Here is a 26,633-nt window from a genome sequence, read left to right on the forward strand (position 1 = left end):
AGCGGCCGCTGCTCGCAGCATGGATGACTACCTCCTCGGTCGTTAATGCAGTGTGTGGTGATAAGCTGCTCATCTCTCGAAACGAAGCTCAGCATGGGATATATTCTGTCACGAGAGTCATCCCTCTGTTATGGGCAGATCTCGTGTCACGCTTCACTTTAAGTCTGGCCCAGAGCCCCTTTTAAAACCCGATTCACCACCGATGAAAGCTAATCGATGCTTTCTCGGCCCTTATTTAACCTCCCAGGATTGAGAAGAAGCGTAATTAATGTCGAAAGTATAAAATGGGGATGCAAGCAACTCTCGAAATTTGTTGGGAAAAGCGGCTCCTAGCAAAGTCCGAATCAGCAACGAATATATTTCGCCTGACCAACACCAATTAATACAAAATAAAAGGCATGAAGCTGGAAGTGTCACTCAGCTGCTAGCTAGCACGAAAATGAAATAAATCGTACCCAAATAGTACTTCAGATGCAGAGTAAACTTAACAATCTCAGTCTTCTGAACCACGAATCGATTAATGGCAGGCAGGTAAACTATGAACAAAACTGCTATACTCCTAGACCTTTTGAAAAAACTCTTGGCACATATGAAGCACTCGAATCTTGAATTTCATTCTTGGACTAAATTATATCTTCAATGTCCCTCTTAGGTGATATGTCGACCTTCGCCCAAGGTGTCTTCTCCGAATGTCCTCTTGACCCAGACCTGTCTACTGTAACCACCATGGTCTTGGTAATCGCATTGCTCTGCAGGGGCCAGATGCTCTCTTCGCTGGAGTTTTTTCCTATTCCATCGATTTTATTCCCTAAAGATTTCGTCGTGACATGGCTTGTAGTGGCGGAATACTGGTATAGGGAGCCATGGGTCTGGCGAGGTCCACAAGAATGTAGGGGATAGTTGTTGGTTTTATTATCGCTTTTGTTGGATCCATATGCCCAAGAGGACTTTTCAAGGATGCGTTTGAATAGTGGTTTTAGGCATGGCAGACATGCCGCGACAATGCCCGTATTGCACTCCGTCCTATATTGATCATTGGCCTTCGGCGAATGCTAGATTTTGGAAGGAGAAACTTACACCGTCCAAATGGTAAGATTGGCCGAGTCCCAGAGAAAATCCCCGGTTTTGCCGTAGTTGACGAGAAAGGATAATTTCACCGTAGCTGCTGCGCAGGCACTGTAAAAAAAAAAGGCTCAACAAAATACGTTATGCTACCGGGAGGAAGGTAATCTTACAAGACTCCAAGGCCCATAATGCAGATCAAAGATACTTTTGTTCGTGGGTTAATTTGGACATTCCATAGCATAGGTACAGGCAAGACAGCAAACAGCACGTCCGTAAAGATGTTTAGAGCTTGGGGAGATCAGCAAGCGTCCAGGAGAGTGGTCAGGAGATTAATGTTTGGGGCTTGTTACTTACAGGAGTTGGTATAACCTAGACCTCTAAGGGTAGTTGCCGTCCAGCACGTTGTATTAACTCCAAAATCCCATAGAACGGCCAAGTTCTTGCATTGAAATACGATGGTCATGAAACACACTGCAGTATAGATGATCAAGAAGGCGCTGATTCCCCATAACAACTTCTTATAGAACTTGTTTGGTGCAATTCGCAACAAGAAAAGAGCAATGGAAGTTTTGACCGTGGTGATTGCCCAAAGGTAGATGGGCTGTGTTATGAAATTGAGCTTCAGGCCGATCGTAGCCTTCGCAGGATCCAAATGCGCAGAGTGACGGCCGGCGCCATTCATCACTTCCGGAATAATAATACCCATTCCAGTTAAGGACAGAGCCTGCAATGGCATCAGAAATGTTATGGAACAGCCACTCGGAGATTGTCCCTACCATCGCGAAAAGGATAACATAGTCCTAGCTATTGTTAGCATGAATACTTGAAACTTCCACAGGGCGACACTCTTACATCGGGACCCGGATTGTTAACCATTCTAACTCGAACAAATATCCTAGAGCACACTGATATTAGAGCCAGCGTTGTTACAGCACCGCATGCTCCAAGAATTTGTGGCCCTTTGTTGATATCTGGCTCACTTGCGCCAGGTAGGAGCGACATCGACATCTCGACAACGAATCCAGAGCATAAGGGCTAACGCGGAAATCGTGGTTGAAAACCTAAGACATAAAGATGCAGAAGTAAATGTAGTCGCGAGATAGGTTGATGCCATGATGTGCGAAGGGGAGTCCACTATTTCAATTGAGACCTGTACGATACAAACCACCTTTGTCGTCCTATGCGACACGTGTTTCCCCGCATTCTCCATCGAAGCCGGCGCATGTGTCAAGTCGAAAGTTGGATACAGGTGCATTGTTTTCATGAAGGTCTGACCGCCTGCATCAAAAAGAATCTTGCGAGCCACAAATTTCCCGGCAAGATAATTGAAATATCTCAATGCCCGGCTGCGGGGAACAGCCTGTCACATCAATACGCCACCGACTGGGTATTTCGACGAATAAGTCATAGTCTTTTCTCCTAGAACAGCGGAATAACCACAATTTTTAAAATCAATAACGAATCATATGTCAGCAAAGATGGAGCGGAGCATCATCTATCACGCGTAATACTGTGCTTAGCGCACTTTGTTCTGAGGGATCCTCCAAACCCTTACCCTCATTCCAGCTTACAATTAGCTTCGTGCTTTTCAGAGGAAGGGAATTGATAGTAGAAAGCGATATTTTTAGTGTGGGGTATCAGTATTGCTTTTTCTGTGGAGATGTGATGAAATTGCAGAGTGAGCATCTCGACAACACAAGCCATTCTTCGGCGCTTCCCGATTCTCGCACACGACTGACTCGTAAAGCTGCAAGAATCACCCAATCATGGCCTGTATTGTTGAGAAGCACTATTGCCCCACAGCCATCCGCTCGCGGGGCAGGATTCCGAGCGAGCGGAACGGCCCCAGATCGTCCATTACTTGACAACAATTGCAGCGCCACAGTGATTGGAGACTCGTTCTTCCCTGACTAGCAGAGTGGTATTGAGGACCCACTTTGCCTATCGTACGCCACAAATTCTTCGATCCCACGGACCCGGGGAGGATCGCCGAAATTTCTGGGCCGAGAATATGTCTGTGCCACGGAAACCGTCTCCCGATATTTTAACAAGGCCGGCTGAGCCCAAGATGGCCAGGCATGCTAAGCCTGCCGACCCGAAACTCGCGGTCCGCGGACGATGTTTTCGCCCCTGTGCGCTCAGACAAATGGTCCGTTCTCACAACCCACCAATAAAAGAAAAACGCGCCTCCCGGGAAGCCTTAACACTAGTTCAGAAAAGATGCGGTGGCTTGCCGCCACTAGAAATGGCGATGTCACAGCTTATGATGTTTTCAGCCAAGTCATCAATGGCTGTTCATCTCTCTCTCCTCTTTCTAACCTCAAAATATGTGTGACTCCTTTCATTGCTGAAGCCTTTAGTTCCTCTTCATTAAGCCAGTCTTTGAAAGGCCAGAGGTTTATCCGGGCTGATAAACGTCAAGCGGAAATGACGAATTATAACGATCTATTGGATTCACGATCTGGGGTGGTTTTTGCAGTATCCTTGTTCTCGGTGATAGCTTCATTCTTGTTCGTCATCCTACGAATGATCTCGAAGGTTGCTATACTCCGAAAGACTTCTTGGGACGACTATTTTGTTATTTTGGCCTGGGTAAGTACTTGTTACCCATCGATCCCGCGTATGCCACTGAAGTTGTACTAGTGGATCGCTTTTGGACTATCCTTTTCGATATGCTTTGCGAGCCGTCATGGTCTGGGCAAACGAGATGATGGTATACCCACTGAATGGCAAAAACCTCTCGCGTGGTCCCAATATATGTTCACAGTTCTCTACGTTAGCTCCCTGAATCCACACGATAACTTGTTGCTTACGCGCAAGTAGAATCCAGCCTTAATGGCTACTAAAACATCAATACTCGTGTTTTACCTGAAGGTCTCAGAAAACACACGAAAAGTCTTCCGATATGCCTCTGTAACAACATTGGTTGTTGTGAATATTGCAGGACTTGTTTTGACGGGACTGAGCATTTTTCGATGCACTCCTTTCAGTACAATCTTCGATTATCCTCTACCACAGACGGCAAAATGCTCGAATATCCTGCGTCTCTCCTTTGCGTCAGCTCCAGTCAACATTATCACCGATTTAGCCGTATTATTTCTTCCAATACCGACATTAACGGGACTTCGACTGCGGCGGAAGCAAAAGATTGGCGTGGTTGTCTTGTTTGGTATTCTTTACATCAGTTTTATAGTAGTTCACTCTGACATGGCATATAGGACTTGGTGGGTTTGTCACTGTAATTGATGTCTTGAGAATAGCATATCTTCAACAGGCATCACGAGGCGTGCTCCCCTTGAATAAGACACTACCCAGGGATACAGGAAATCAGGATTTCGCGTGTAAACCCCACTCCGAAGATTTTACATTTTGTGTATATCAAGTGGTCACTAATATTTGTCAGATTATGCATCTCTGTCATTCATGTGGTCAGCTGTTGAAGTCAATATTCGTATAATATGCGCCTGCATCCCGACGCTGAAGCCACTCATTTCTGGGGTTCGACGACTATTTCGTCGTCAAAAATCTGATTTGTCGATCGAATTGCCCTCGAAGGTTGTAGAACCAAGTACGAAACCCACGCTTACATTTCCAACAATAGCCCAAGAAATTTCTTTTCCAGAGGCCAGTCACAGAGACAACACGAGCGACGGTGTGGACTCGGTACAGTTCATTACGACGCCACATGCTTTAAACATGGAATCAAGTTTTCAACCCATGCCTTCAGGGGAAACGCTGCAGTCCCTAGACATGACGTTTATCCATTTTGGACATCCCAAGAGCATGGTCAGCATGGGCAACAAAGAATCACTGCTGTTTCTATTACTAGCAACTCTCCTTTCATTTCTCTCTGGTTTTGAGTACGGTTTTCTCAATACTATCAATTGTCGATTTCAACAAGCCGCAGAGATGGGACCAAATGGAATGATAGGCTCAAATGCTTCGTTCTTTGCGTATGCGATTCTTGGTTTCAGAAGTATTCAATATACTAACCTTGAACAGGAGTTATTGTGTGGCCCCACTTACCTTCGGCCATTTAATATTGAAGAGATGGGGTTTCAAATACACTTTCATTGTTGGTCTGTCTATTTACAGTTGTGGAGTTTTGGTCTTTTGGCCGTCCGCCGTTATGTTATCTTATCCATTCTTTATCATTTCAAGTTTTATCGTTGGTCTAGGGATCTCAACACTCGACATGGCTGTCTATTCATTCATAACCCTTTGCGGTCCACCACAATTGGCAGAGGTCAGATTGAACATATCACAGGCTGCACAAGCAATCGGAATTGTTATATCTCCAATTTTGGCTCAAAGAACTTTAATACGGTATAACGCTGATCCATGGCTGCTGATTCGTATTCAATGGGTATATCTTGGTATTGCCATCCTGTGTATTTCAACAGCTCTTGCTTTCTATTATCTGGCATGGCCAGAAGCGTCGTATGTTCTCTCAGCTTCCCAAGTTTTTTCGCCTTGAAAACTAACACAGAACAGGGACGAAGAGCTTGATAATGTTGCATCAAGTTGGCCCTCCACCAATACGACAGTTGCTGGGCATGTTAGGGTTAATTACCTAACCTTGGGACTTGGGATGCTATCGATTTTTTGCTTCACTGGTGGCCAGGAAGCAGTTTACATAATTTCACTTGGGCCAAGGTAAGATATTTTTGGTTACACAGCATATCAACATTCTTGATGTTAAAAGCCGAGCTACCGTCAGATTGGAGGAGAAAGATGAGTCTTGAAGTAGTTCCTTGTAGTCTTGGGAAAGCTCTAAAAACTGAAGATTACTCGCCCCATCGGTTGGACATACCTGTCAACTCGATACAGCTGAGAGGCTCTGTATCTTCCCCTTTGCCTCAGATCGAATTATTGGCTCACTATTCATATCCATTTAGTCTAGGTCCCGGATATCAGAATATTGCCAATACTTGTTTGGTTGCTGGTCGCATCACTGCAGCGCTATTTCTTCTCGTCTTTGAGCCGAGAAGAGTATTATTATTCTTCTCCGTCGGCTGCGTTATCACAGCAGCCTTGGGAATAAGATTAATTGGAAACCCTGGGATTGTGAATTGTATTCTTGCATTTTTCTTCGAGGTACGATGTTTTGTGTTACCTTTCCCATCCCCTTTTTAAGCATGCTCATAACGATAGTCCGCAATCTTTCCGACTACTTTCGCGATATGCCTTCGCGGTCTGGGGTCCTATACAAAAACCTGCTCTGCTTTTCTAATAGCTGCTGAGTGTGGAGGTGCAGTACTCCCGGCTATCTTGAATCCAATCTTGCAAAGTCGGGGCAACTACGCTTGGTGTGTCATTGTTGCCGCCTATTCCTTCGCGCTTGTATTCCCGTTGTACCTTAACTTCATCCCAATAGCGAAGAGTCTGCGATATTTACTGGTGGCCTAGAGATCTCTCTTCTGAGCGTTGCTGTATATGGCTAGGTTCGGATTAGAAAGCAAATACTTCGAACTGGGAAACTACAAGGTGGACTGACTACCTTTCCACGTGTACGACGTGAATCTCTAGAACTGAAAACGATAGCGCACACGTGAATAAGAAATTCAAACGTTAAGAAGAGTGCCGAGAACAGCCTCCACGACTCTGTCTTCGACTCCTTGATAACATCAAGGCTCTTACGGCTCTTCCCCGATGTGTAAGTCTTTCGGTACGAAGTCAAGAGATCACATGACTTCTCTCATACTCTCTTATCTCTTATATGACCTTCTAAGCCTTACTACTACATATAGAGCTCTCATTACCTCTTCGTAAACTATCGCATTTCTCGCTCGCGCTCACAAAGTTCTCTGCGGCACTTGTGGAGTTGCCCTGCCAGCAGCGTCCCTGGCACGCCTGGCACCACAAGTTTTAAGCAGTTCCAGCGAGCAACTTTCAAGCTTTATACCCTGTAATCGCATAACTTTGAGCAGGAACCCGTATACGAAGCGAGATTTCGAAGGACAAAATGCAATACTAAACATATATTGCAAAATGTTTATTTTATATAAAGGGCAGTTGCACACCAAAGCAATTTAATTCTATAAGCAATTTAATACACCTTTATAATTTCGCTCAAAAGTGACAGGCTTTTATTCATCTTTGCTTTCTTACTATATAATAATTTTAAGTTAGCTATAAAGTTAATTCTAGGAGTTCTAAGCCTTCTTTAAAGTAGGTATACTTTTTTCTTTTTATATTAAAACCATATTTATATATATTATCTTAATATATATTGCCTTAATATATATTACCTTAATATATATTAATTATAATATTACTATATTACTTGCTACTTATATTATATTTATAAATATAACTTATTTTTATTATTAAAAATAAATAAACTTATTTAATATTAAAATTATAATAAAGCCTAATAATAATATAATTTGATTATTTATTAAAGATTTTTATTATAAAATTTTCTATAATTATAAGTACTAAAACTATTATATTTTCTTTTATTTCTTATTATTTTAATAATTATATTTTCTTATATTACTTTTATAAATATTAAACTTATTTTATTTTATAACTTTTAAATTCTTATATATATTATTTAAAAAAGAACTAAATATTATAATTAGTTTATATAAGTAAAAGAATATATAAATTTAATATCTTTATATAAAAGTATTTGTTTAAAATTATATATATAATTATTAGATTATAACTTTTATATATTAAAAAGCTTATTTAGAATTCTAATATTTAAAAAATATTTATATATATAAATATAATAAGTAATACATTTATAGAACTTTATATATAAAAACAATTTTTAATTTTTATATATATTTATAAAGTTTCTATATAATATTTTTTTAAATAAAAAAAACTTATATTTAAATAATTTTTTATAATTATAAGCTAGAATTACAAGTTTAAAATAAGTTTATATTTATTTATAAGAACTAAAACTTAAAATACATATTTCAATTATTTAATTATAACTTTTAAATAAAAAGAAATAACTTTTCTTAATTATAAAAAGAATTACTTTTATAAGCTATTAATTAAAAAATATATAATTCTTTTAGCTTTTATTTTTCTAATAATTTTACTTAAGCTTTTTTTAAAAAAAGTTTTTTATAAAGCTTTCTTTTTTTTATATATAAATTTAATAATTAGTTTATAAATTATTTATAAAATTTAGGGGTTTTTTTTTAAATAATATATATAATAGATTTTAAAACTTAAAGAAATTAAATAAATAATAAAATATATAAATAATAAATATATAAGAAATTGTCGGTTTACTAGAAATACGTAGCACCGTCACGTAATCGTAAAATACTGTTTGCATAAGTTGGTAAAGTGGTTATTATTTAGAAATAAGGATCGCAGTATCGTAGTATTGATATGCGATCCCTAAATCTGCTAAGCCTAATGGGGACTAGCTACCGGTCGAGTCACCCATGCGACGCGAGGTCAGATAATCGTTGCCCGTTGCCCATGTCCCGTTGCCTCTAGTTGCCTCCACGTTACATGACTGTATTACATGACTGTCGATAACCATAGCTGTACCAATACTAGAACCTCTCTAAAAAACGCGAAAAACAGTACTCCCCTCCGATCGCATATAAAATCCCTAATCCGGCCTAGTACCAGATGCCCAGATGCTCAATTTCCTAATCCGGCCTAGTACCAGATGCTTAGATGCCAGATGCCCAGATACCCGATACCCAGATGCCCAGGTGCCAGACGCTAAGGGAATCTCCATATATATCCTCCCATCCCATATGTTCGTTCCCCGCTCTATTCGCGTTCGACCCATTCCTCCACGTCTAATTATATAGTATTCGTATTAATAAGGCGCTTGAGGGCGTTCTCTGCCACGCTTTGGTAAAATAGCGGGAACAGCAGGAGGAATCATGCCCGCATTGCCTTTGGCCTCACCATTGGGTTCGGGAACAGGTTCAGGTTCGGGGCTATTAGTAATAACCTCAATATTCCCTATATAAAAGGGCTTTACGGAGGTTGAACGGAAGGTGGTATTGCCCCGTGGTAGAGCTAGCACGCAGTCCTCCCCATTAATAGCTACTAGCTTATACGGTCTATCCCAACTGCCAGGTTAACCGGTATTCCCTTTGTACCAAACGAGAATGTTCGAATTCAGGGGTAGTTCGTAGATATCGGTAGTACTGGGACTATTTCGGGTATTTAAAGCATTCGCAATTTAATGCCTAGCTCGAAGCTTCTGAATTTCCACTATTGCCTTCTTAAGTACCGCCGATTACTATAATATAGTGGGCAATAGGATGTTATATTTGGTTATTCGAGGTAAAGCGCCGTAAACCAAAAAAAGTCGGAATAATGCCATTAGGTCCCATAGAGTCATTAATGGCCTTGAAAGCTATTTGGAATGCAGTATCCTTATTAATTCCGTCGACTTTGGCCATAATAATAAGGTAGGCGTATTAGATTGGGCTATAGTAATATTCTATAATTCCGACGGAGTTATAAGCTTCTATAGGGATAATCTTAACCTTGGTTCCTATAATATTTGCAAGCTGAGCGAACTTCTTACTAATAAACTGCTTTCCGGCGTCTGCTATAATCTGATTAGAAGAGCCTAAATAATTATTAATCTAGTACTACTTGAGTATATCCCAGATATATATTATACTAATATTCTAAAGCTATTAGCCGGCTTAATATCGAGTGCCTTTATTAATAATATAGAATATAGGCTTACTGGAAATATAGAAAATATTAATAATAATAGAGTAGGTAAAGCTAATATTATTTCTCAGGTTAAACTTAAATTATCCAGGTAATTAGCCGTATTTCTGGTATTACTTATAGTACTTTATAAGATATTTAAGGGCTTCTATATTAATATTATGGCCTGTTTATTCTAGTATATTTCGGAGCTTACTAATAAATAAATAACTAAAATGGTAGTATAAATATTATAATTCGACCTCTATAAGAAAGCAGGAGTTATAAGTAAAGGATTCGGAAATAAAGCTCTATAATATAGTATTTCAAAGCAGGAAAGAGTATCTGAAACATTATACTATAGATATATAGTTTCCGGTAAAAGTAATAAGATAATTAGTAAGATTATTAAAGTAAATCCCTAGCTTGTTTATATTAGCCAAGCTAAGTAAAAATAGAGTCTTTAAAGATATAATATAGAATTATACTTGCTTAATTAGTATATTTATTATTATAGATCTAATAGAAGAAGTAGATCTAATACTAAACTAGATATTAACTTGGCCTTTAATAGTTTTATTAAGTTTAATATTATTATTAGTTTATTATAGAGCTTGGAATTAGTTAGAACTAGTAGTTAAGTATCTAGAGGCTCTAGTATTAATTATAATTCTATAAAAGTAGTAAGTATTATATTTTAATATACTATTAATTATAAAAGTCTAGATATCTTCTATTAAGGGTTTAATAGACTCTAATATATAGTTTTCGCCTATTATCTAATATATAAAGGAAAGAGAAATGAGATTATTTATAAGGGTATTAGCTATAGTTATTAGTAGAGTAGGAGTAGTAAGAATAGCTAAAAAGCTCTTAATTAAAGTAAAGTAGAAATTTAAATAATATTTCTTTTCTTTATCTATTTCTGCTAATAAAGCCTTAAAAGCATTATTTACTAGTTTGTTTTTATTACTCTTATTACTTTCTTTGCCTTTAGCTTTAGTAATATACTATATATAAGTACTACTAAAGCATTTATTAAAGTTGTAAGTATTTCGGGATCTGAACTAATAAATATTTCTACTTCTAAATCGAGCCTTCTTAGCCTCTTATTTCTCCGGTATATATTTCTATAAGTAGTATTCGGGTTTCTTATATATAAAATACGATTTTAGAGTATAATTATTATAATTACGGGGCTTAGAGTAGTTATTATAGGTTCCGAAATTACGGCTAGATCTATATTAATAATTTCCGGAGAAATAATAGCTTAAAGGGTTTTAAGAGTAGTATTATTAATTAGTAAAAAAGGTTTCGGGATTATCTCGTTATTTGCTCTTATATATAGTAATAAATAACTAGAGCTTATTAATAAGCTAGCCGAGATTTATAGGAGAATCTGAGATTACGTATCTATATATCCGGAAACCTTAGTAAAAAATAATAATCTTATTATAAAGAAATTCGGTATTTCGCAAGTTAGGTATAAAATTATATTATAGTTAATATAGTTTATTAATTAGTAATTAAATAGTCTCAAATATTATCTTTTCCGGGAATTTAGCTATTATAGAAACTAATATAGTAGTATTTCACTTGTCTAAATTTCGATATTTGAATCCAGGGCTTTTAAAAAAGCTATAAATATTAATATAAGCCTCTTTATATATATATTAAGAGAGCTAGTTACTATAAAAATAGTCTTAAACTAGTTCCTTTAATATAATAGAAAAAGCTCGTATTAGTACCTCTTATAGAAGCTCTATATATTAGTAAATATCGAGGAAAATAGTAAGTTTATAGTTAAAATTACTATTAGATCTATTATACTTTTGCTTTTTAGTATAGATCTTAGTAATTTCCCTAATAAGTCTTATAATTAAAGGAATTTGAGGGGTATTCGGATATAATTACGGTAATAGTAGTAGTAAAAGTATACTATTTGCTTCTAAAGCTTTTATACTAGTATATAAATCTAGTAGAGATATAAGATATAATAGTAAAGGAAGTAGTAAAAGAGGTAATAGTAATATAGGAATATTAAAGATAATAGGTTCTAGGTACTTATTTTTTATAAAGGTAATAAAGCCTAATAGGATCGGTTCCTTTATATAGTCTGGTCTAGCCGCTAATATATTCTCGTTTAATTATATATATTATATATTTTCCTTAATAATAGTAAATAGAGTATTTATAATAGTATTAGTATTACTATTCTATTATATTAATATATTACTATACTAAAGAGTCTTATATAAATATTATATTTCCTTAAATTCAAATTTATTAAAGTTCCTTTAATAAATAAAGTCCTTAAAGTTATATCTAAATAGTTTCTAGAGGTTATTATTAACTATTTTATAAAGAATATATTAAAATAGCTTAGTATCTAGAAACTCAGTTATTTTATTTATTCTAGTAAAGTTCAGGTTAATTTCATATTTCTATTTTTTTACTAATTCCTTAAAATTACTATTATTTATAGAGTAATTAGATTAAATAGATCTAATAAAGGAATTATTTACTATAGTATATTTTGCTATTATATATTCTATAGGCTTGTACTTAGTTCGAGGTATAATAGTTTATAAGAAAAGTAGATTTATAAAGAAAAGAATAGTTTATAAGATAGGTGATTTATAGAAGATATTATATTCGAGGTAAAAATTTCGTTTATAATAAGAAATTTAGGAAATGAAATTTAAGAAGTAAAATATTAAGATTCCGGGAGAACTTAATAGTTCTAAAGCTTAAGAGCCCCAGGGATTTAAAAGAAAGTAGTTTTTAAAAAGGTTTTATAGGAGTTAAATAAGAATAGAATAGGATAGTTAAATAGCTAACTATTTTAGTATTTAGTAAGATTAAGTACCCTTTCTGCCTATATAACCGAATTATAGGTAATAGAACTAATAGATATTTCCCTCTTTAATATAGTATAATTAGACCTTAATAAAATTAAGTATCTTTCTTACCTATATAACCGAATTATAGGTAATAGAATTAATAGTTATTTCCTCTTTAACTTAAATAATGGCTTTATCTCTAAATAACCGAATTTTAGGCAAGTATAGCTTAATTCTTCCTAATTTATAAATACTAACTAATTAGTATTAGTTTACTAGAAATATATAATATTATTATATAATTATAAAATACTATTTATATAAGTTAGTAAAGTAGTTATTATTCAGAAGTAAGAATTATAATATTATAGTATTAATATATAATTCCTAAATCTACTAAGCCTAATAGGAACTAGTTACTAGTCAAGTTACTTATAAAATTCGAGATTATATAATTATTACCCGTTATTCATATCCTATTACTTCTAGTTACCTCTATATTATATAACTATATTATATAACTATTAATAACTATAGCTATACTAATAGAAATAAATATATAAATAAGAAATATATAAGTTTTTATATTTTATATAACTTGTATTTTAATTAATATATATATTTTAAATATATATAATATATTTTGATTTAATTATATACTTCTTTTATTATTAATATATAAATATAAATCCCGAAATTTCCTTTAAAATTAATTTTTTTTTAATTTAATAATTTAATAATTTTTGAATTTCTTTTAAATAGCTTTTTATTAATTATAAATTTTAATAATACTTTTATTTCTTTTTAGTTTTATATTAATTTCTTTTTAGTTTTATATTAATTTCTTATTAATTTATTTATAAAAATATAATTTATGAAATTTTAATATTAAAAGTTATATTTGTATATAATATTAAATTAATTTTAATAGTTTTAAGCCTTATTTAAAATAAGTCTATTTTTTTTTAAATATAATTCTATTAAGATTTTTTAATTTTTTAATTTTTTAAATTTTTAATATTATTATTATTTCTTAAGAAATAAAAGAAAATTATTTATTTATAAACTATTATTAATAATATTAAATTTCGTCTATTTTATAATATAATACTTTTTATATATTAAATAAAGCTAGAGTTTATAAAGTTCTTTATATAATAATTATATTTATAATAGTTTAAGAAATAAATTAGATTCTAATTAAAAATCTCTTATTATTTTATTATATTTTTATTATATTTTATTATATTTTTATTATATTTTATTATAAGCTTCTTTTTATTACTTTATTATTATTTCAAAAAGTTTTAAAAGTTTTAGCTAATAATTTTCTTTATTTAAATATTATATATATTTAGCTTTAATTATATATAAATTATATTCTTTAATTTTAATAAGAAATATAATTTATTATATATATTAAAAAAAAGTAAATTTGTATTTATATTAAAGAAAAAGTTCTCTAATTAAATTAAAATAATTTTACTAATTTTATATATTATTATATTTTTATTTTTATTTAAAAGTATAAAAGCTTTTAATTTCTAGTTTATATTATATAATAAGCTTTTATTTATAAGCTTTTTTAAATAATTATTATAAATATTAATTAATATATATAAAAGAAAATTAATAAATTTACCTATAAATAAGTTTTATAAATTTTTTAATATTATATATATATATATAATAAGCTATAAGCTAAAATATATTAAAATAAAACTTATAATAAAGGGTTTTTATATTTTATTTTATTATAAAATATATATTATATTATTATATTTTCTATTTTCTAAATAATAAATAAACTTATTAGTTTACTAGTAATATATAATATTATTATATAGTTATAAAATACTATTTATATAAAATTAATAAAGTAGTTATTATTTAAAAGTAAGAATTATAGTATTATAGTATTAATATACGATTTCTGAATCTGCTAAGCCTAATAGGGTCTAGTCTACTAATTGAGTTACCTATAGAATATAAAGTTATATAACTATATCCTATATTTTATATTCTATATCTCGTATTCCATAATATAATAAGGTAATATTATAGTAATAGTAAAGAGCTTGAATTAAGCTAAAGGCTATATATCCGGCTAAAAGCACTAGCTATACACTAAGGTTAAGTCACGTGTAGTGGTACCACGTAACTAGTACTATATAACATCCCATTACTTATATCCCGTTTCCCGAGTCCTATAACTATATATATAACTCCCGAAGAAATAGTTATACTAATACTAGAAACTCTTTAAAAAACGCAAAAAATAGTATTTCTCTCTAATTATATACTAATTTTCTAATCTGGCCTAGTATTAGGCTTTTTAAATATTTTATATATCTATATTATTTTTAAAGTTTTAGTTATATATTAAAGGCTATAGCCTTTTATATATAACTTTCTCTTTTATAATATCTTTTTATCTTATATATCTATTTATTTTAATTTTATATATCTATTTCCTGCCCTATTTATATTTAACCTATTTCTCTATATCTAATTATATTATATTTGTATTAATTAGATACTTAAAAGTATTTAATAATTTTAATTTCGTTATAAAGTCGGCAGGATTTAATTCTCCTTTAATTTATTTAACTTCTATTATTTTTTATTTTTTATATATTTAATAGAAGTATATTATATTAATTATTAGATATTTCTCTCGAGTAGTATTTAATTTAATAAGGTATTTATATAATGATTTCGAATTCATATAAATAATTAGTAAAAGTTTTATTTCTAGTATTTTATTAATTATTAATTTAATTAAAGCGCTTATATTAAAACCATAAACCGTATTATATAGTTTTAAAGCTAGAATACTTTTAGTAATTCTCTTATATTTAATAGAGAACTAGTAAATAATATTAGTATATCTAATTCTATTTATTAGAATTAGAATATATTTGATTTAGGAAAAGAGATTTCGATTATTTATAAATAAAGTATCTATAAAAACAATTAAATACAAAGACTTTTTTATTAGTTTTACAAATCTCAGTTTTCTAGTAATATTTTTAATTTGCTATTAAATGTATTTATTAAATACCTTAATATTAGTTTCCGAAAGTTTAATAACTTAAATAGTAATTAATAAATTATATAAAGCTTCTGGTTAATAGACTAATATAATATATACTCTTCTAATATATTAGATAATATATTAATTCTTAATAAAGAGATTTTAATATATAGTACTTTTATTACTTATAGTAATAGTATTTTTAATTAATATAATTCTAAGGTTTTTATACTTGTATTTTTATATAAAAGAAATTCTAATAGTTTCTATATAAATAATACCTTTATTAAACTTAAAATTATAGTCAAAAATAGAGTATTTATATTTCTTAACCAAAAACTTAGTCTTTTAAAGCTTTAATTATTTTGCTTTTATAAAGTTATTATTAGTTTAAAAGCTAATATTTCCGAATAATTATTTACTATAAAAGAAATAAGAGTTATAAATTAATTGTTTTATAAAGAGCTTATTATATAATAGAAATAATAAGTTTTAACTAATAATTGCTAGTTTTTAATATATTATATAACAATTTTATAATTTTTAGAATTGAATTATTATTTAGATTTAGTTATTTAGTAAATTTATAAAATAAATTAATATAAAAATTATAATTAAATAAGGTTATTAATTAAATAAGGTTATTAATGAAATAAGGTTAGTAATTAAATAAGGTTATTAATTAAATAAAGTTATTAATTAAATATAAGCTTATAATATATCTAGTAAATATAGCTCTATAATTCCTATAGTTATAATAGTAATATAAAGAATAATTCTCTAACTAATATATTAGATAATTAGTAATTATATTAATATTATATATTTCTTATTATTATTATAAGTTTGAATAACTAGTCTCGATTTTTTAAGTACCCTTTCTATATTTTTATTTTTAATTTTATTAATAAATCGGGAATTAAAGATATATATTTCTTCTAATATTTAAAATCTAGAAATAGTCTCAAATATACTTTTTTTTAGAAGACTAGTAACTTTAACTTAACAGGAATTCTTATATAAGTTATTATTCTATAAAAATACCGTAATATTAGAGTTCTTATAAGAGTATTCTTTATTATATTTTAATAGAATAACAGAAATAATAAAAGAAATTATACTTATATTACTTTTAGCTTTATTATAGAATTTAGAAATAGATTCAAGTTCGGAATTATTAATAATAACCTTAATATCTCTTATATAAAGGGGCTTTATAAAAGTTAAACGGAAAATAATATTACTATATAATAGAGCTAATATATAAGACTTCTCGTCTATTACTATAAGCTTATATAGCCTATTATAATTACTAGATTAACTAGTATTTCTTTTATATTATATAAGAATATTCGAATTCAGGAAAATATTTTTAGATATTAGTAATACTAGAACTATTTTAGGTATTTAAAATATTTGCAATTTAATATCTAGCCTAAAGCTTTTAAATTTCTATTATTACTTTCTTAAATACTACTAATTACTATAATATAATTAATAATAGGGTATTATATTTAGTTATTCGAGATAAAGTATTATAAATTAAAAATATTAAAATAATACTATTAGGTTTTATAAAGTTATTAATAGCTTTAAAAGCTATTTGAAATATAATATTCTTATTAATTCTATTAATTTCGGCCATAATAATAAGATAAATATATTAAATCAGGCTATAATAGTATTTTATAATTCTAATAGAATTATAAGCTTTTATAAAAACGATTTTAATTTAATACCTATAATATTTATAAATTAAATAAATTCCTTATTAGTAAACTACTCTCCGGTATTTATTATAATCTAATTAAAAGAGCCTAAATAAATATTAATTTAATACTATTTTAGGGCATTTCAAATATATAAAATACTAATATTTTATAGCTATTATTCGGCTTAATATTAAATACCTTTATTAATAATATAGAATATAAGCTTACCGGAAATATAGAAAATATTAATAATAATAAAGTAATTAAAGCTAGTATTATTTTTTAGATTAAACTTGAATTATTTTAGTAATTATCCGAATTTATAATATTTTATAAGATATTTAATAGCTTTTATATTAATATTATAGCCTATTTATTCTAATATATTTCGGAGCTTACTAGTATATTAAATAAATAGAATAGAATAGAGTAGTAGCTACTACTCTATTTAATTTATTAAAATTTACTTACTACTTATATTCTATTTATATTCTAATTAAGGTATTTATGAATATTCATAAATACTTTAAGTAGCAAGCACGTGAAAAGCTAGCTATATTAGGTAAAGCTCCCGCCCGCTTCTGCTCTAGCTCCACCTTGCTACCTAATTAGGTAATAGCGAGGCTTGGTAAGCGAATTAAAATACAAGATTTCGAGGAGAATAATTAGTTTATTATTATAGAAAATTAGTACTTAGCTAGTATTATATAAGTCTTAGCTTAGTTTGGCTAGAGCCACTAATAAGCACCTTAGTTATTTAATAATTATTAAGTAAAGCTTGATTTTCTATAGTTACATAACTAGTAATTACTAGTATTTATAAATATTCATAAATATATATTCTACTTTACTCTAATTTTTTGAGAATTATACTACTTATATTCTATTCAAGATATTTATAAATATTTATAAATACCTTAAATACCTTAAATACTTTTTTAATATACTAGAGCTTACTAATTAATAAATAACTAAAGTAATAATATAGATATTATAATTTAATATTTATAAGAAAATAGAAGTTATAAATAAAGAATTTAAAAATAAAACTTTATAATATAATATTTTAAAATAGGAAAAAGTATTTAAAGTATTATATTATAAATATATAGTATCTAGTAAAAATAATAAAATAGTTAGTAAGATTATTAAAATAGTCTTCCAGCTTATTTATATTAGCTAAGCTAAATAAAAATAAAGTTTTTATAAGTATAATATAAAATTATATTTATCTAATTAGTATTTTTACTATTATAAATCTAATAGAAAATATAGATCTAATACTAAACTAGATATTAATTTAATCTTTAGTAATTTCGTTAAGTTTAATACTATTATTAGTTTACTATAAAGCTTGGAATTAATTAAAACTAGTAGTTAAGAATCTAGAAGCTCTAATATTAATTATAATTCTATAAAAGTAATAAATATTATATTTAGAAATATTATTTACTATAAAGGTTTGGATATTCTCTATAGCTAGTTCTATTAATAGTTTATTAGGTTCTAATAACTATCTAAATAAGTTATATTTTATATACGGAAAACCCGAATACTATTTCTAGAAATATATATTAAAGAAATAAAAGGCTAAGAAAACTTAATTCAAAACCCGAAACCTTTATTAATTTAAGGCTCCGAACTTCTATTAATTTAATAAGGAGTTTAGTAATAGCTATTTATAACTAGTAGCCGAAATTGAAGAAAAAAAACTCTAGTTTTAACTAATTAATAAACGGTTAGCTATTTAATTAACTAATTATTTAACTATTAATTATTCTTTAAAACTAATTTCTTTTAGCTTTAAAACTACTTTTTTAGAAACTATCTTTTCTATTTATATAATACCCAAATCTATAAAACCCTTTTTCTATAATATATATTTTATATATATTTTTAAAGCTTTTTAAAGCTTTAGATTCTTCCGGAATTATAATATTTTACTTTCTAAATTTCTTGTTATAAACGAAATATTTTTTTTTAATATTCTTAATATTAGACTATTCTAGTATAAGATAAAGAAATCGACTAATAATAATTTCTGGAAATTATTTAAAAATAATTTTAATAATTTTGATTTTAAAATATTTAATTAATTAGATTAATTATAAGCTATTTTATAATATAGCGGCATTTATATTAAATATAATATTAAAGAACTTATTATTATATAGTTCTTAGCTAATACTATTTAGAAAAAAGAATAATAACTTTATTAACTTTATATAAATGGCATTTTATAACTATATAATAGTATTATATATTACTAGTAAACTAATACTAATTAAATTATATATATAATTTAGAGAATAGAATCTTTTAAGCTAAAGAAATATCTGGTAGCCTATAATAAAATTAAATTAGTTTATATTAAAAAAAGAATTACTTATAATATAGTTCTTATTTATTAATTAATATAAAAAAAAAGAGAACTAATGTTATTTATAAGAATATTAGCTATAATTATTAATATAGTAAAAGTAGCCAAAAGGCTTTTAATTAAAGTAAAATAGAAATCTAAATATTAATTCTTTATTTCATTTATTAATACTAGAAAAGCCTTAAAAGTATTATCTAAATAGTTTTTTCTATTATTATTTTTACTACTTTTGTAATATTTTTTTCTTTTAATTTCGGCTACTAGTTATAAATAGCTATTACTAAATTCTTTATTAAATTAATAGAAATTCGGAGCCTCGAATTAATAAAGGTTTCGAATTCTAAATCGAGTTTTTTTAGTTTTTTATTTCTTTAATATATATTTCTAGAAATAGTATTCGGGTTTTCTATATATAAAACATAACTTATTCAGATAGTTATTATAATTACGGGGCTTATAGCTATTTAAATAACTATTTCGGGAGCCGTAATTATAATTAGGGTTATATTAATAATTTTCGAATAAATAATTATTTAGCTATTTTCTCAAATAGTATTATTAATTAATAAAAAGAATTTTGGTATTAATTTATTATTTCTTTTTATAGGTAATAATAGATAATTAGAGCTTATTAATAAATTAGTTAAGATTAGAAAAAGGATCCGAAACTATATATTAATATATTAGTATATCTTAATAAGAAATAATAATTTTATTATATAAAAATTCGGTGTTTTATAAAGCAAGTACTAGTTTATATTACAATTTATATAAGTTATTAATTAGTAACTAGACGAGCTTAAATATTTTTTTTTTTTTTCGGAATATTAAGCTATTATAGTTATTATAATAATAGTATTTTATTTATTTAAGTTTCGATATTAGAAATTAAGGCCTTTAAAAAAGCTATAAATATTTATATAGGCCCTTTTATATATATATTAAAAGAGCTAGTCATTATAAAAGTAATCTTATACTAGTTTCTTTAATATAATAGGGAAAGCTTTTATTAATACCTTTTATAAAAGCTTTATATATTAGTAAATATCGAGAAAAATAATAAGTTTTTAATTAAAACTATTATTAGTTCTATTATATTTCTATATCTAAATATATATTTTTATTATTTCTCTAATTAGTTTCCTAGTAAAAAGGCTATTTAAAGGGCTATTTAAAGGTAATAAAAGTAATAGAAATCTATTATTACTAGCTTTTTATAGTCTAGTACTAATAAAAGCAATTATAGATAATAAAGAAATATAAGTAATAATTAATTTAATATATTAATTTCTTATAATACTATTATTAAAGAATATATATAATAAAGTTATAGGGCCCATATTAAGGTCTAATCTAGTAGTAATAATATTAGCTATAGTTTAGATATATTATTCTTTTTCCTAAATAGTATTAGCTAAAAACTATATAATAGTAAGCCCTTTATTATTATATTATAAAGTAGTTTATAATTAATATAATTTATATTAATCTAATTAATTAAGTATTTTAAAATCGAAATTACTAAAATTATTCTTAAATAATTTCCAGAAATTATTATTAGTTAATTTCTTTATCTTATATTAGAATAGTCTAGTATTAAAATAATCTAGAACTTCTTTATTATTATAGATAATTAGATTAATACTATCTTTTTATTTCTTTATTTATATATATCTATTTTATAGTTCTATTATATTAAACTCTTAGGACTAAGCCCTTTTTAATATATATATGGTTTATAATAAGAGGGGTTTAAAGGTAAAGTAATTTATAGTAAATTTATAAAAAGGATTTAGTAATAAAGGTATTCAGATACCCAAATACTCAAATACCCAGATATCCAGATATCTAGATACCTAGATACTTAAATATTCAGATATTCAGATATTCAGATACTTGCTTAGATACCTAGATATCTAAAGATATTAAGGATATTAAAGTAAATATTTTATTTATAATAAAAAATTTAGAAAGTAAAATATTATTATTCCGAGAGAATCTAAAGCTTTAAAAAGATTTAAGAATATATATAGAATATATATTCCGGAAAGAGGGTTTTATAAATTCGGGTATTATATAAATAGAAAAGATAGTTTTTAAAAAAGTAGTTTCGGAATTAAAAGAAATTAGTTTTAAAGAATAGTTAATAATTAAATAAATAGATAATTAAATAACTAATTACTTATTAATTAGTAAAAATTAGAATCTTTTTTTTTAGGCTACTAAATGCTTTTTCGTAAAATTAATAAGTAATTCTTGTCTTTAATAAAATAGTTATTAGTTCTTAGTAAAAGCTAGCTATTTTCTTTATTAGACTATTAGATACTTTATAGAATTAATAGATAATTCCCTCTTTTAATATAAACTAGTTTAATTTTACTATAGGTTATTAGATATTTCTTTAGTTTAAAAGATTCTATTCTCTAATTCATATATATAAACTAATTAATATTAGTTTACTAGTAATATATAATACTATTATATAATTATAGAATACTATTTATATAAAGTTAGTAAAGTAATTATTATTTAGAAATAAGAATTATAATATTATAATATTAATATATAGTTCCTAAATCTGCTAAGTCTAATAAGGTCTAGTTTACTAGTCGAGTTATTTATAGGATATAAGGTTATATAACTATATTTTATATCCTATATCCCGTATCTTATATTCTATTACTTATATCCCGTTTACCGAATTCCGTAACTATATATATAATTCCCGAAGAAATAGTTATACTAATAAAACTATTTATTTTTTTAATAAGATTTAATAATATAATCTTAAATTATTTACTTTATTTATTTAAGTTTTCTTTTTATAATATAATTCTTTAATAAATATATTTATTATTTTATTATTTTATTATTTTATTATTTTATTATTTTATTATTTTATTATTTTATTATTTTATTATTTTATTATTTTATTATTTTATTATTTTACTAATTTCTTTAGATTTATATATATATATATATATATATATATATATATATATATATATAATATTTAAAAAGCAAATTACATAAAAATATAAGATTTATAAACTTATAAATTATAAATATAAATAAATTTAAATTTAAAGGTTAAAAAAAAGAATTATAATAAATAATTCTTTATTTTATTTTATAAATACTAGATTTTTTATATAAAGTCTTATATTTTTTCTTTTATATTATTATTTTGAAATATATTTTAATAATTACTTTATTTTAATATTTTAATTTTTAAAGTTATAAGTAAATTCCTTTCTAAATTATTAATAATTAAGAATTAATTTATAATAAAGTTAAAATAAAATATCTTATTTATAATACTAGTTTAAAATATGTTTTATTTAACTTAATAAATTTTTAGTATTATTTTAGCTTTAAGTAATATTTATATTATAATAGCAAAATTAAGGTAATAATTAAAGGCTTAAAATATCGAGAATTTTATATATTAAGAATATTAAGCTAAAAAGAAAAAAGAAAAAGAAAATATAAAATATTTATTAATAAGTAATAGAATAATAAAATAAATTAGTAAATTATAAAACTATAATATTAAATTTAATATAAAACTAATTTTTATTTCTTTTATAAGATTTAGAAAAGCTTTTTTTTAAATAAAAGGCTCTAATAATATAATATATATATTTAATAATTTATAAGCCTAAAGCCTAGAATATAAATAGTAATATAATTATAATATTAAAGAACTATTAATTTCTTTATTTAATACTTATAATATTCGAGGTTTATTATATATTCTTTAATTATATATACTTTATATATATTATAAAAAAGAAAAATACTAGCTAAAACTATTAAAATACTGGCTAGCTAAATAAAACTAGTTATATAATAGTTACTTTTATATAAGTTTAATAAGTATTATTATATATATTATAAATAAAATAAAGAATTTTTAAATAAAATAAAATAATAGTTTATAAAAATATTTATAAATAAATAAATATTTTGTTTTATTTTTAATAATTTACTAATAAAAAAGCTTTAAATTTCTAGCTTTAAAAATAATTATAATTAATATATAAGAAATATAAGTTATAGAAATTAATTTAAAAAAGTATATAAAATTAGTAATTTGTATTTTACTAATTAATTAATATGGCTTATATAATTATATATAGGCTTTATTAATTATATATAATATAAAAATTCTTATTTATATATAAGCTTTTAAAATATTTTAAAAAGATAAAGCTAAAGAGCTTTTAAAGAGAAATAGAAAATAAAATAATATTTGACTTTGAATTCTAGTATTTATCTTATTAAAAAAATAATTTAAAAGAAGTATTTATATTATAATAGAAATATAAAACAAGTAATAATATATAGAGATTAAATAGGCTTTTATAGCGTGGGATTACAACGTAAGAGTGAGACGTGAAATTAGTAAGTGAAGATTAATTGATTTCTATAAACTAAGAAGAAAAGCAGAGAATATATATATGAAACCAGACATATAAACATTCGGAGGTTACTTGATCATATAACGTAACTATAGGATCAAAATTCCCATATTAAACTAGCTAAGTAATAAAGCTAGGGTCACGTGCTTGTAATATAAATCAAGTAAATAATACTGAATTAACTACTATTCTATAGTAGTAAGTAGCCCGTATATATAGCCCTGAACCCCCTAAGTCACATGTACTAAATCCATATACTAGCTGAACCGATTATAGCTATATAGGGTATTCCAGTCATATAGGGTATTCTAGCTATATAGGGTATTTTAGTTATATAGGGTATTCTAGCCATATAGGGTATTCCAGCTATATAGGGTATTAAGCTAATATATAGCCCTATAGCATTCGGTTCCAGGGCTTACTAAGCCTATTAGGGGCCTCAGGCCCCTAATTTTAATAGTTCCCTTATATACTACTAAAAACAGCCCTAAGGAAATAATTCCAAAAATTACTGCTTTATTTATAAAAGCTCCCAGAGCCTTAGTACCCAAAAATCAAAAACAGCCCTAAAAACAGCCTAAAAACCAGCCTGTAATTCCGTAATTATAGTACAAATAGCCCCTTAATATAGTACCTAAGGGCCGCAAGTAATAGGGGCTTAGTAAGTATATTAGCTACTATTTCCTTAATATGGATATACTTAATAGTAATCTTATTAAAGGCTACTAGCTCTCTAATATAATAGTAGCGGACGTTAATATGCTTGGTTCGGCTGTAAGCTATAGGGTCCCTAGCTAGTGCTATACAAGCCCTAATTATTACTAAATATAGGGGTTAAGAGAGTAGTACCCAAATATTAGGTATATTTAAGCTCCCTAAGCAAAGCCCTGATTCACTGGCCCTGTTTACTAGCTTCTAATAGGCTAATATACTCTAATTAGGTAGTAGAAGTAGCTATATAGTACTATTTAATAGAGGACCACGTAATAGGTCCCCTATTAAGCAGGTATAAGTACCCTATAATTGAGTATCTATCTACTATATCCCCTATAAAATCTATATTACTAAAGCCCTAAAGCTTAGGGCTTTTAGCCTTCCCGATACTATACGAGATACTATAATTTATAGTACTCTTTAGGTAGCGAAATACCCTTAGTATGGCATTCTAATACCGTATAGTGAGTTTATTATAGTACTGGCTAAGCTATCTAACCACATAAGTAATATTAGAACGGGAGCCCTTTAAAACCCATATAGCATAGCCTATAGCCTCCTGGTATAGGCTCTAATTAGCCTGTTCCTCTTCTAATTAGCCTGTAATTAGGGTATTCCGGTTGTTTACAGGGAGGTTTACAGGCTTAGCTTCCCCTAGCCTGAACCTCTCTATAAGGCCCGTAATATACTTGCTCTAATTAAGGTATAGAATGCGTTTCGTATAATCTCTATATACCCGAATACCCAAAATTAGGGCCATATTTCCCAAATCCTTGATTTCCTATAGGGAGGCTATTCCATTAATAACCTTCTAAATAGCCTATAGATTACGGCCCAGAACTAGTATATTGTCTATATAGAGCCCTATAATTATACTGCGATCTATAGTAGTAAAAATGCTCGGCTCGCTAAAACAGGGGCTAAAACCGAGGATTTTGAGCCCTATATAAGCTTTAATATACTACTCCCTCCCTAATTACTTAAGCCTATATAGGGAATTAAGCAGGAGGAGTACTAAGCCTTTAGTATACTTTAGTACTTTAATGGAACGCATATATATCTTAGTATAGAGCTTAGAGCATAGATAGGCACTAACTACGTTAATTTAATATATTTCCAGGTCCTTACAAGCTCCTAAAGCCAGTAAAATCCTTAGGCTTTTAGCCCTAATAGTAGGGCTAAAAGTCTCCAGGAAATCGTCTCCTGGAACCTGGCTAAAGCCTTGGCCCACTAGCCGAGCTTTATACCGATTAATTAGGCCTATAGAAGTATATTTAATAGTAAATACCCACTTATAGCCTATGGCTTTCTTTCCAGGAAATAATAGTACCGGTTTCTAGGTATTAAGGGCTTGTAATTTAGTAAGTTTTTTACTAATCGCTTGCTTCTAATAGGCTCTATAAATGGGGTTATTTATAGCCTTAGTATAGGTTCTAGGAATCGAACGCTCCATAATTGCCGCATTCGCATAGTGCCCTGTAATTAGTGGTTCTCCCTAATTAGGGGAATCAGGGCCCCCTGAATTAGTATCCCCTGAATCGGAATCCAAAGCCCCTGTATCCACTACTATGGTATCCCTATAGTCCCCTGGAACGCTTTACCGGGGGTCAGGTAATAGGGCAGGAGAGTCACGTATATCCCCTGAATGCCCTGTAATTACAGGAGCTTCAGGTGCTACAGGCTGTTCTATTATAGCTTCCATTAAGTCAAACGGGACTATTTCCTCCCTAATAAGCTCCTCGTTCCAGTTCTATTCCAATCGCTCGTTTTCATAGAAAACAGGTACTGTGGATA

The 26,633-nt window shown here is 27.7% G+C and overlaps 2 protein-coding genes across 2 annotated transcripts; one reads left to right on the top strand and one right to left on the bottom strand.

Annotated features, from left to right (window-relative positions):
- Nucleotides 1–623: 623 nt before the first annotated feature.
- Nucleotides 624–2,073, bottom strand: K444DRAFT_669933 (uncharacterized protein; the record flags this gene model as incomplete). Its single annotated transcript, XM_024887575.1, has 5 exons — nucleotides 624–1,023; nucleotides 1,078–1,176; nucleotides 1,236–1,353; nucleotides 1,420–1,789; nucleotides 1,918–2,073. 5 exons carry the CDS (start codon nucleotides 2,071–2,073, stop codon nucleotides 624–626), a joined length of 1,143 nt encoding a protein of 380 aa, XP_024727019.1.
- Nucleotides 2,074–3,492: 1,419 nt separating this feature from the next.
- On the top strand, nucleotides 3,493–7,073 carry K444DRAFT_657248 (MFS general substrate transporter; the record flags this gene model as incomplete). The annotated part of the gene is made up of 10 exons (XM_024886141.1): nucleotides 3,493–3,657; nucleotides 3,709–3,840; nucleotides 3,889–4,234; nucleotides 4,284–4,406; nucleotides 4,469–5,018; nucleotides 5,068–5,505; nucleotides 5,560–5,721; nucleotides 5,901–6,162; nucleotides 6,220–6,465; nucleotides 6,996–7,073. The coding sequence occupies 10 exons, from the start codon at nucleotides 3,493–3,495 to the stop codon at nucleotides 7,071–7,073; spliced, it is 2,502 nt and encodes an 833-aa protein (XP_024727020.1).
- Nucleotides 7,074–26,633: the final 19,560 nt, after the last annotated feature.

The sequence above is a fragment of the Hyaloscypha bicolor genome (assembly GCF_002865645.1).
Source record: "Hyaloscypha bicolor E unplaced genomic scaffold K444scaffold_183, whole genome shotgun sequence".
NCBI lineage: Eukaryota > Fungi > Ascomycota > Leotiomycetes > Helotiales > Hyaloscyphaceae > Hyaloscypha > Hyaloscypha bicolor.